Genomic DNA, 12,293 nt, shown 5'->3' with positions numbered 1-12,293 from the left:
TTATTACTTTTTAGAAATCCTAAGGGCACGTCCACACGCTTCGGAATTGCTGTGTTTTTTTCCGGCTGGAATTTCGGCCGCAAAAAAAGCAGCAGAATACAATAGCAGCATAGTGGAAGAGATTTAACAAATCTCATCCACATGCTGCTTAAAATTTACAAGCTGAAATTGACCTGCAGTGCGTATTTTTTTGGACCACAGCATGTCCATTCCTGCTACGGAAAGTGTGCAGAATTGCTGCATTTTTCAGAGATGTCTCCATTTCCGCACCATTCTCTGCCGTAAAAACCGCAGGAAATGGTGCATTTTTGCTGCAGCGGAAAGCCTTTGACTTTCAACAGAATTGCTGCAGAAATTTTCTGCAGCAATTCCGTTGTGTGTGGACAAGCCCTTAGACAACTAAAATGGCACAGCAAGATTCATCCTCATGATTTTATCCATTGGAAAGAAAAATGTTCCAGCCTTTTCTACTGGCTCCGACACAGCACTGAAGTTACTCCTGTGATATGTAACGCACTGGGACTACTTTTAATTGTGTAGAGAGTGATTTCCCAGACAACACACACACAGCAGGAGTTTTTCTTTAGTCTGGGCCTTACTTCTCTCACTTCATGGGGTGTGAAATAACAGTCCATGGAAATGCTTTGAGATGCACAATGGGTGCGACTCAGTTGGGTTCGTGTAACAATCTGCACCAATTTTCCCCAAAATACCAATCCTATTTTTTTTTTTTCAAAAGAAGAAAAATGTCAAAGTAAAAAAAATATGGCAAGGTGACCTATTTATCTCACCTATTACAACAGTTATTTGCACCTCAAACATGCTCTACATGTATACGTTTCCCCAAGTTGACCAATGCTTGGGCGAATGAGCGTTCGTACGAGAGCTTGTTCCCGATCATGCCCTGTGTAAACAGCTGACGAACGAGCAATCGCTTGATTTACGGCTAATTTAATCTTTTCTGCTGCCCAGAAAATCATCGTCGGCATCACATCTCCCTTGGTAAAAAGGGGATGAGCAGCAAAAATTATGTAAACTGTATGGGGACCGAAACCCATAGTTTACTCTGGCCTGTATAAAGCGACTTTAAAGAGGCTCTGTCACCAGATTTTGCAACCCCTATCTCCTATTGCAGCAGATCGGCGCTGCAATGGAGATAAGAGTAACGTTTTTTTGTTTTTTTTTAAAACGAGCATTTTTGGCCAAGTTATGACCATTTTTATATTTATGTAAATGAGGCTTTCTAAAGTACAACTGGGCGTGTTTAAAGTAAAAGTACAACTGGGCGTGTATTGTGTTCGTTACATCTGGGCGTTTTTACTTCTTTTACTAGCTGGGCGTTGTGTATAGAAGTATCATCCACTTCTCTACACAACGCCCAGCTTCTGTCAGTGCAGACACACAGCGTGTTCTCGAGAGATCACGCTGTGACGTCACTTCCTGCCCCAGGTCCTGCATCGTGTCGCACCAGCGAGGACACGTCGGCACCAGAGGCTACAGTTGATTCTGCAGCAGCATCAGCGTTTGCAAGTAAGTCGATGTAGCTACTTACCTGCAAACGCCGATGCTGCTGCAGAATCAACTGTAGCCTCTGGTGCCGATGTGTCCTCGCTGGTCCGACACGATGCAGGACCTGGGGCAGGAAGTGAGTGACGTCACAGCGTGAAATCTCGAGAACACGCTGTGTGTCTACACTGCCAGAAGCTGGGCGTTGTGTAGAGAAGTGCATGATACTTCTATACACAACACCCAGCTAGTAAAAGAAGTAAAAACGCCCCGATGTAACAAACACAATACACGCCCAGTTGTACTTTAGAAAGCCTCATTTACATAAATATAAAAATGGTCATAACTTGGTCAAAAATGCTCGTTTTAAAAAAAAACAAAACGTTACTCTTATCTCCATTGCAGCGCCGATCTGCTGCAATAGGAGATAGGGGTTGCAAAATCTGGTGACAGAGCCTCTTTAAGCGAGCGCCTATCGCCCTTTATTTATTGGAAATCGACCCTCGTTATGGGCACATATCTGCCAGTTTAAAGGCTACGTAAACCTTTGAAAGCGATTGACCTTTTTATTGAAAATAAATCAGTGTGTTTTGTGCAACTTTATAATTAGTTTTTATTTAAAATTATTTTAACTTTTTGAGATACAGCTTCCCTATCGTGTATTTTCACACAGCCAAATAAATGTAACGGCTTTGGTAAGCCAGATTATAGCCATCGGTTATGTAAGAAAAACGTAAAGTCACTGAAAAAAACCTCTATCGTGCGCTAAGACCTGAATTCGTCAGGTCCGCAGGACTGATGGGTTCAGTGTCCGCACACGCAGGATCTACCTGTAATCCATCACATCTAAGTTATGAACTAAGGGCCCTTTTACAGAGGCCAATTATCGGACAAACGAGCGTTCATTAAACGCTCGTTCTCAATGATGGGCAACGATCAGACGATGAACGAGCAAAGGCTTGTTTATTGGTTGATTGGATTGTTTAGGCAGCATAAAATATTATCGTTGTCGCCAGCACGTCTCCCTGGGTAAACAGAGATGCGCTGCCAACAGGAGAGAAATGTATGGGGATGAGCGATTGGAGTAACGAGCGCCTGTCCCCATACATTACTGATAATAGGTCCCTGTGAAAGGAGAAAACGAATGCCGACCAACGAGCTGTCTCGTTGATCGGGGCTCGTTTAGTCAACCGTGCCGTGTAAGGCTGGGTTCACACGACCTATTTTCAGGCGTAATGGAGGCGTTTTACACCTCGAATTACGCCTGAAAACACGGCTCCAATACGTCGGCCTGTAATGTTACGCGTCGCTGTCAAAAGACGGCGCGTAAAATAACAGCCTCGTCAAAGAAGTGCAGGACACTTCTTGGGATGTAATTGGAGCCGGTTTTCATTGATTCCAATGAAGAACAGCTCCAAATTACGTCCGTAATGGACACCCCGCAAAACGTGAGTACGAGCAAAACAGCGCCTGAATTTCAGATGTAAATGCAGTTATCGTGTGCACATACCCTAATAGGACCTTTAGGGGTCCCTGCCTCGCTGCGGGAAAACTGTCCCGTACTGAAAACCATGATTACAGCACGCGTTTTCTGCAGCGAGGCAGTGACACCTAGTATCATAGATAACTATGATACTAGGAGCCCGGCTCCCTGCAGTGTGGTTGGTCTGGGAAATGCGGCCAATGTACGGACTGTAAATCACGGACTAAACACGCTCGTTTGTGGGAGGCCTTAGATGTGGTTAATCGGTGTATCCTGCATGTGTGAGGCACGCAGGACCCACTGAACCCAGATACGGGATTCAGCATAAGATACAGCTGCTCTGTGTACAGGATACAAAGCGTTAGATCTCAAAAAGTAAAAATTATTTTTAATAAAAACTAATTCTAAAGTTGCACAAAACACACCGATTTAACTTTTTATTATTAAAAAAAAAAATCTATTTAATCTTTTACATAGCTTTTAAGTTTGGTTGCCACCTGGCTGGTAAAACAGTTAGTATTTACGCTGGGAGACTGGTAAAAGTTTTCAAATATTTTTATCGGAAATAGCAAGTGGCGGTATTTTTGGCATGATAAAACCGGCTGCTTCTTATTTGGATTGGGCCCAGCCCTAGGAACATCAGGACATTGCGGCCAATAAATGCTACAAAAACGGTGCGTGTAAATTCACCCTGAACCTGTCCGGCGTCTTGGGGTGGAAAAGGTGGCGACGCTACGTGTAAGCGCTTATTATAAAAATTGTGCTGCAGACTGACGTTTCCAGTGGCAATATCCGGTATGGCATGATCTTACTGATCATTGATCCCTACGATAGCTCCATGCTGTGTCTAGATTGGAACTAGCATGGCAAATGTTAAAAAAAATTAGAAATAAATCAGTATCTGTGAATATAATATGTGTATGTTTATATTATATATCGCTGAACTTTCATAAACTGGACTACAGTACCCAAAACACACTGCGAGTCACTTCCGGTATGGCGTGTCTGCGCGTCTAGTCACATCCAGGAATGTATTTCCCAACATGCTTTGCGCTAGATTCCGTCGTGCTGGACGGTGGGGGGCGCTGTATCCGGTTTAATATCCACACTTCCCGTTGTTCGGTAGTGGATGAATCCATGGCCGCTGCGGGGGCTGCGTTTCCTCGGCTTGGCCCGGGTAACTGCCGGGTGGAGAATATATTACATCGGGTCCGGCGGGGTCAACTGACCGGGTGCGGCCTCACCCGGGGATCTCAGGTAAGAGGCTTGCTGGGTACTTACCTGTACGCAGCTGTGCCAGGGTGGTGTTTCGCCCGATGATGTAGGTAGCAGTAATGTGTCATTGTACACCTGTCCCTGCTTATCTGTACGTCATGTGCCGTGGTCATGTATAATGTCAGCTGGGTGCTCATACCTGTGTACAGTCACCTGGCCTATCACTATAGGACTGATGAAGCAGAGGCTGTAGGGTTAGCCTGGTTGCTGTACCGATGATGACAGTAATGTGAACAGTGTCTTATCACAAGCGCCCTCTTATATGGGAGCTGATGATTCCCTGGCCAGGTAGACATCTCTCCTGCAGTCTTACCCCAAGATCAACTGTTATCACCTATCCATAGAATAGACAATTGGTGTTGGATCGCTGGCACCCCCGCTGATCACTAGAATCCTGAGCCCCCTGTTCTTCCTCTCTACATCGCCTGCCTAGAGGAGGAGCATAAATGTAGCGGTGATCGAGCATGCGCCCTGCATTCAATGTCTATTCTCTGTCAGTCCCGTAGACTTTGAATGTTGTGCCCCTCTGATTGCTCGTACTGCGCTCCATTTTAAAGTTCTCCTTACGGTGGTCAGGACCCCCATTCTAGTGACCGGTGAGGACCCCAGTGGTCAGACATTTATCACCTATCCTGTGTGTTGATCTTGGGATAATCCTTTTAAATGTTTTATGGCCGCCGCTTACTCAGTGACTCTCCGTTCTGGCTCCCTCTGACGTTTACATTCCTTAATAGGGTATGTGGTCCGGGGTTTTCTACTTTAGGCAACCCCTTTAAAGACCTTTCAGTGTCTATTACAATGTTCTTGGATTGTTGTATATCCATTGCCTGGGTGCGCAACCTGCACTCTGCAATGCCGTTCTGGGTGGACCCGGCCATCTCTGGCACCCCTGTAAATACGGATGCGCTGCTGACATGTTAGAAATATATGGGGACGAGTGATCGTAGTAAGGAGCGCTCGTCCGCATACATAGCTCCTTGTGAAAAGAGCAAAACTAGCGCCGATCAACAAGCTGTCTTGTTTATTGACGCTCATTTATGTATCAATCCTCTTCTTCATCAACGTCCAAACTGCCCATGATGGAATAGTCTCTGAGCAGGCTGAACCACCCGACATTGTCATGGACGCCCGAAGGCTCACTGATGCACGTGAAGAGCGAACGAAGGCTAGACTGTCTTGATTTGTTCCCATCGAAGAGCTACTGTGCACATATTGCTGAAAAAGATACTGCTAGCTATGATGGAAAAGTGTCGGAACACATAGTACATTGCAACTTGGTAGCCGCAAATCGGTCAGAGTGCCCATGCTGACTCCTGCCCGCTGCTGAAAGGGTCTACAATGGGCACATGAGCATCAGAACTGAACCACCGAACAATAGAAGAAGGTGGTCTGGTTTAATAAATCATGTTGTTGTTTTTTTGTTTGTTTTTACATCATGTGGATGGCCGGGTCATGTGCGTGGCTTACCAGGGGAGGTGATGGCGCCAGGATGCACTCTGGGTAGAAGACAAGCCGGCGGTGGCAGTGAGATGCTCTGAACAATGTTTTGCTGGTAAATCTTGTGTCCTGGAATTCATGTGGATGTTACTTTGACCCATACAACCAACCTAAACGTTGCTGCAGACCAAGGACACCTCTTTGTGGCGCTGGTATTTCCTAATGGCAGTGGCCTCCTATTCTGGAAAGGTTTGAGGAACATAACAAAGAGTTCAAGGTGTTGACTTGGCCTTGAAATTCCCCAGGTCTCAATCTGATCGAGCATCTATGGGATGTGGTGGAAAAAGAAGTCCAATCCATGGAGGACCAACCTTGAAACTTACAGGACTTAAAGGATCTTCTGCTAATGTCTTGGTGACAGATACCACAGGACGCCTTCAGAATTTTTGTGGAGTCCATGCCTCGACGGGTCAGAGCTATTTTAGGTGATAAGTGGCACCTATTCAATATTAGGCAGGTGGTTTTAACCCCTTAACGTCATCCAACGTACTAGTACGTTGTTGTCGTTATGTACTCCACGCAACACAACATATAGGTACGCTGTGTTGCTGGTGCGGGCTCAGATGGAGCACGCACCATCACCATTAGGTGTCAGCTGTATATTACAGCTGACACCTTGCTGCATGGCCAGGACTGAAGCAAGCCTTCATTCCGGCCGATTAACCACTCAGATGCAGCGCTCAAAAGCGAGCGCTGCATCTAGGGTTCACGAGCAGATCGGAACCCCGCGATGCATTAGATGGGGCCTGAAAGGCTTCCGGCCGGAAAAAGATGAAAGAAGCTGAGCCTGCGACATCAGCCGCAGGTGTCATCTGAATGTAACAGCTGACACCCTGCTGTAATGGCAGGGAACTGAGCTAGCTCCAATCCCTACTATTAACCCCTTAGATGCCGCAATTGCGGCATCTTAGTGACTTGTAGATATAGACATCGCCGCGATATAATCGCGTGGGTGCCGATCATTGCTTTGGCAACCGGAGGCCTAACGATAGCCTCCCGAACTTCTACGTACGGAAGCCCATTAGGCCCTGCCCAGAGGCGGGACCTAATAGGCTTGCTGTCAGTGAATAACTGACAGCTCTAATGCATTTAGAGTAAAGGTCGGAGGTGCAGGCCTTCAAGGTCCCCTAGTGGGACGTGAAAAAATGTTAATAAAAATGTTGTATAAAAGTTTCAATTTTAATAAAAAAAAAAAAAATGCCTTTTTTTCCTATAGGTCTTTTATTATAGTAAACAAAAAAAGTACACATATTTGGTATTGCCACGTCCGTAAGGACCCAAACTATAATGTTGTTTTTCCCGAACAGTGAACGTCGCAAAAAAAAGAAATAAAAAAACAATGCCATAATCGCTGATTTTTGGTCACCCAAAATATAGAATAAAAAGTCACTTACCACTAAAAACTAAAACCTGTTCTGCAATAAACAAGCCCTTTTATGACTGGAAAAATAAGTTATAGCTCTCAGAATATGTTGACACATTAAAAAAAAGTGACTTTATTGTGCATAAAACTTAAAGAAACAATATACATTTTGGTATATCCGTAATCGCATCGACCCGCAGCATAACGTAAAAAGGATACTTATAGCCCACGATGAACACTGTAAAAAAATAAGAGTAAAAAAATATTGTTGGAATTGCTGGTTTTTGGTCACCTTTCTTTCCAATAAAATGGAGTAAGAAGTGATCGAAAAATCGTGTGCACCCCAAAACGGCACCAATGAAAACGACAGATTGTCCCACAACAAATAAGCCCTAACATAGCCTTGGAGAAAAAATAAAGTTCTTGCACTATGGCGTCACAAAATGTGCAGTGTTCCAAAAGCGGATAAGATTGGGCACCCTTTATCAGTGCGACACTGGCCACATAGCTATGCATTATTATTTGTTTAACGCATTATTATACCCTCTTATTATGCCCTGATGTACTCCGCACAGCTTACATATGCCCCCACATTATAAACTGTAATACCTACCCCAAACAGAACTACCAAGCAAAATCTGCACTCCAAATTGCGCTCCCTCCCTTCTGAACCCTACAGTGTGCCCAAACAGCAGTTTATGTCCCCATATATGGCACTGTCCTACCCGGGAGAACCAGATTAAACAGTTTATGGGGTATTTGTCTTCAGTAGGGATGCACGAGGCATTGAAACTTTGATACCGTGCATCCTCAAACAGTTCAATACCTTTTCATGTATTTAGATACTAAGCTGTGCCGCCGCATAGCTTAGTATAGTAACACGTGAATGTATGAGAGTGGGGCTGCGGCTGTGTAATACAGCTATTGCCCCCTCCTGTGAAGAGCACGCGTGGTCAGCATGAGGTGATGCGACCAGCGCTGCACTAATGAGCGGCAGCACTGGAGACAGAACATGGCGGGAGCACTGCAAAACACCCCACACGGTCTGTCTTCGGTGCCTGCCCCGCTGCTCATTATTGCAGCGCCGGCCGAATCGCCTCATGCTGACTGCACTTGTCAGGAGTGGGGCAATGGCGGTATTACACAGCCACAGTCCCGCTGTAATGGCGGAGATCAGAAAAACCTCTCATCGCCGCCGCTATTTCCCTGAATGCTGCGATCAAAGCTAACCACCACAGCAGCATTCAGGGGAAAATGAGAAGGGGAGATGCCCTTTGGATCGCGTCACATTGAATTCCTGTGACCCGATCGAGGGTCACACCACTCCATTGAAGGCTGTCCTACCATATTTCCTGTTGTTATGGCATACTTACGTATGTCCTAACAACGCCTGTGTACTATCAGTACACGGGCTAATGTACTGCAATATAGATATATGCCAGTACATTAAAGTTTAAAAATAAAAAAGTAAAAAAAATAAACCATGTCAAATAAAACATTACAATAAACATTAAAATAAGTCTCGATACATAAAATATACACATTCGGTATCGTCGCGACCGTATTAACACACCGTCATTCATGTTTACGCTTCTATAAAATTAAATAAAAACTGCTTTCTTTCACTTATTAATGTGAGGCACGAGGTATGTTTTCAATAGTTTTTTATTAAACAGTTTTTTGTAATATAATAATAACACAGACTCGCAGAGTCTCAACTTTTGCATATCAATAATACAATTAAACAAAGTATTAGACCAACATGGTCTCCAATAAATCTCACATTATATATCATTCATGATGTCAACACTTCTGCCAAATATATAGTATATAAATGCCTTCATTACTAACATAGGTAACCAATCTTGACATCACATTGCTTTATAGAGTACCTTAACATGGCCTCTAAGGAAAAAATATAAGAGAGAAAAACAAAACACACACAATAAACAAAAGAAGGATAAGGAGGGGGGGAAGGAAAGGTGTAGGGTAGAAGGGTCTTCTAACCATCTCTATGTATTCACGAAAATGTGTGGTTCCTCCATGGGTCCCAAATGGCATCAAATTTGTCTAATGTACCCGCCAGCTGATGTGTTAGGCGGTCATTAACCATTATCCATGAGATCTTAGCGATCAACATATCCATAGACAACGTGGGTGTTCGCCAGGCCCTAGCAATAGTTATTTTAGCTGCCAGAAACACATATCGGAGAAATTTACATGCGGGGGCCCGAACCTCGGGAATAGGACCGCATAGCAGAGCCGTAATCACATCCCTGGGGGGTTTGACTTGGATCACTGTGTTAATAAGCTGGTATACCTGGTTCCAAAATGTGGCAACCACTGGACACTCCCATAGAATATGCATTAGTGTACCCTCCGCACCACATTGTCTAAAGCAGTGCTTATCCACCAATGGGTTAAAGCGAGCTATACGAGTAGGGACCATATACCATCTCATTAATACTTTATAACCCGCTTCCACCAAGGATGTATTGATAGATAGTTTTGAGGTCGTACATGCCATCTCCCTCCACTGCTCCAATTCCACTCCCGTACCTAGATCATGTTCCCATCGTGTCATGTAAGGGAGTTTACCTTCCGGAGTAACCAGATCGGAATATATCGTGGAAATTTTATGTCGTAAGCCAGAAAGCCAACACAGCCGTTCAAAAGTGGTCAATGTGCTGATGTCCCCCCTCCTGGATTTCCAGTTCAACAAGAAGTGGTGTATCTGGATATATCTAAAATGCTCCGATGGGGGCATCGAGTGTGAGTCCTTAAAGTAATCCAGAGTTCTGATGTCCCCCCCTACAAAAAAGTCCTTAATCCTGTAAAACCCCTTATTGAGCCACCACCGGAATTCCATTCTACGCAGACCCGGAGGAAAGGCAGAATTACCCGTGATGGTCATGAGCGGATTATGGGGTGATTTAATATGGAATCTGAGGCACGAGGTATGAATTTTGAACCTCCATGTGTCCCACGTTAAGGGCTGATTCAGACGAACGTTGCGTTTTTGCGCGCCCGCAAAAAATGCGGCGTTTTGCGCGCGCAAAAACCACTTAACAGCTGCGTGTGTCATCCGAGTATGATGCGCGGCTGCGTGATTTTCGCGCAGCCGCCATCATAGAGATGAGTCTAGTCGACGTCAGTCACTGTCCAGGGTGCTGAAAGAGTTAACTGATCGGCAGTAACTCTTTCAGCACCCTCGACAGTGAATTCCGATCACAATATCGAGAAACCTGTTAAAAAAAAAAAAAGAGAGAAAGTTAGTACTTACCGAGAACATACCTCCCGGCCGTTGCCTTGGTGACGCGCCTCTCGACATCGGGCCCCACCTCCCTGGATGACGCGGCAGTCCATGTGACTGCTGCAGCCTGTACTTGGCCTGTGATTGGCTGGAGCTGTCACTTGGACTGAATTGTCATCCCGGGAGGTCAGACTGGAGGAAGAAGCCGGGAGTTATCGGTAAGTCAGAACTTCTTTTTTTTTTTTTTTACACGTTCATGTATATTGGGATCGGAAGTCACTGTCCAGGGTGCTGAAACAGTTTAACTCTTTCAGCACCCTGGACAGTGACTATCTCCTGACGTCGCGTACCGGAAATGTTTTTGCCGAGTTCGGCCGAACCCGGTGGAGTTCGGTTCGGTTGTCCGGGTTCGCTCATCTCAAAGACACTCCGTTTGGAAACAGAAAAGCACGTGGTGCTTTTCTGTTTACATTCATCCTTTTGACAGCTGGTGCGCGAAACAGTCGGTTCGCACGGAAGTGCTTCCGTGCGACCTGCGTGGTTTTCACGCACCCATTGACTTCAATGGGTGCGTGATGCGCGAAATATGCGGAGATATTGAGCATGTCGCGCTTTTTGCGCAGCGGACAAACGCTGCGCAAAAAGCACGGACTGTCTGTACTGCCCCATAGACTTGTATTGCTCTGTGCGTGGCGGGTGAAAACCACGCGGCCCGCACGGACCCAATACACGTTCGTGTGAATCCCCCCTAATAGTAATTAACCCCATCATGTACCTCACACATTAATCCAATGTTGTCCATTATGACTGAGGAACATGATGGGGTTAATTACTATTAAGGTGGGGCACATGGAGATTCAAAATTCATCACACCTCGTGCCTCACATCTGAAAACGGAAAAACTTCTTTTTATTTTTTATTATTGTTGGCAAAAATATCGTTTTGGTATCTAAATCACAATACTACACGAAGTATAGCTATCTAAGTCCAAATTCTGGTACCGTGACATCCCTAGTCTTCAGTGTCACAAACTGGGCACAACGCCTTGTGCACTAAAAAAACTTATCAGTGCAAAATTGTAGTTTTCACTGCACCATCCGCTGCGCATAAACTTCTAAAGAAAAAACATCTGTGGGGTCAAAATGCTCACCACCTCTTAAAATGCCTCAAGGTGTGTGGTTTCCAAAATAGGGGTCATTACTTGGTTTGTTTTACTATTTGACTTCAGAGCTTTGCAATTGTGGGCCAATGCTGTGAAAATCACCAAAATAGAGCTCAAATACGCATTGTGCTCTTCACTTAGCCCTGTCATATGTCCAGGCAAATGATAAATGCCTTTGAGGGGTGTCGTTTCTAAAATGGAGTCACTTCTTGGGGGGCTTCCACTATACTCTGGTACCTCAGAATTTTGCAAATGCAACATGGCTCCCAAGAACCAATCCAGCAAACTCTGCATGCCAAATAGCGCTCCTGCCTTTCTGAGCCCTGCCGTGTGTCCCAAACAGCCGTTTATGACCACATGTGGGGTATTGCCGTAATCGAGAGAAATTGCTTTTCTAATGTTTGGGGTGATTTTCCTCCCTTTATTCCTTGTGAAAAATTGAATTTTCATTTTCACGGCATAATTCCACTAAATTCAGCAAATTGCCTGTGAAGTCAAAATGCTCACTATGCCCCTCGATAAATTCATTGAGGATCTAGTTTCCCAGATGAGGTCAATTTGGGGGGGGGGGGGATTTCCACTGATTAGGTCCCGCAGGGGTTCTGCAAATGCGACATGGCTCCCAAAAACCATTACAGCAAAATCTGCATGCCAATTAGCGCTCCTGGCTTTCTGAGCCCTGCCGTGTATCCAAACAGCAGTTTCTGACCACATGTGGGGTATTGCCGTACTCTGGAGAAATTGATTTACAAAT

At 45.0% G+C, this 12,293-nt stretch overlaps 1 protein-coding gene across 1 annotated transcript in view; it reads left to right on the top strand.

Moving 5' to 3' along the window:
* The first annotated feature begins 4,032 nt into the window (after positions 1-4,032).
* TRPC4AP (transient receptor potential cation channel subfamily C member 4 associated protein) overlaps positions 4,033-12,293 on the top strand; it is a 40,960-nt gene continuing 32,699 nt past the window's right edge. Inside the window, exon 1 of the mRNA XM_075846662.1 lies at positions 4,033-4,246. Within this exon, the coding sequence (XP_075702777.1) occupies positions 4,127-4,246 (120 nt within the window). The 5' untranslated portion in view covers positions 4,033-4,126. The remainder of the gene's footprint in view (positions 4,247-12,293) is intronic.

The sequence above is a fragment of the Rhinoderma darwinii genome, chromosome 13 (assembly GCF_050947455.1).
Source record: "Rhinoderma darwinii isolate aRhiDar2 chromosome 13, aRhiDar2.hap1, whole genome shotgun sequence".
Classification (NCBI taxonomy): domain Eukaryota; kingdom Metazoa; phylum Chordata; class Amphibia; order Anura; family Rhinodermatidae; genus Rhinoderma; species Rhinoderma darwinii.
The sequence above is the reverse complement of the archived record's forward strand: the minus strand, read 5'-3'. Positions and strand labels throughout refer to the sequence as shown.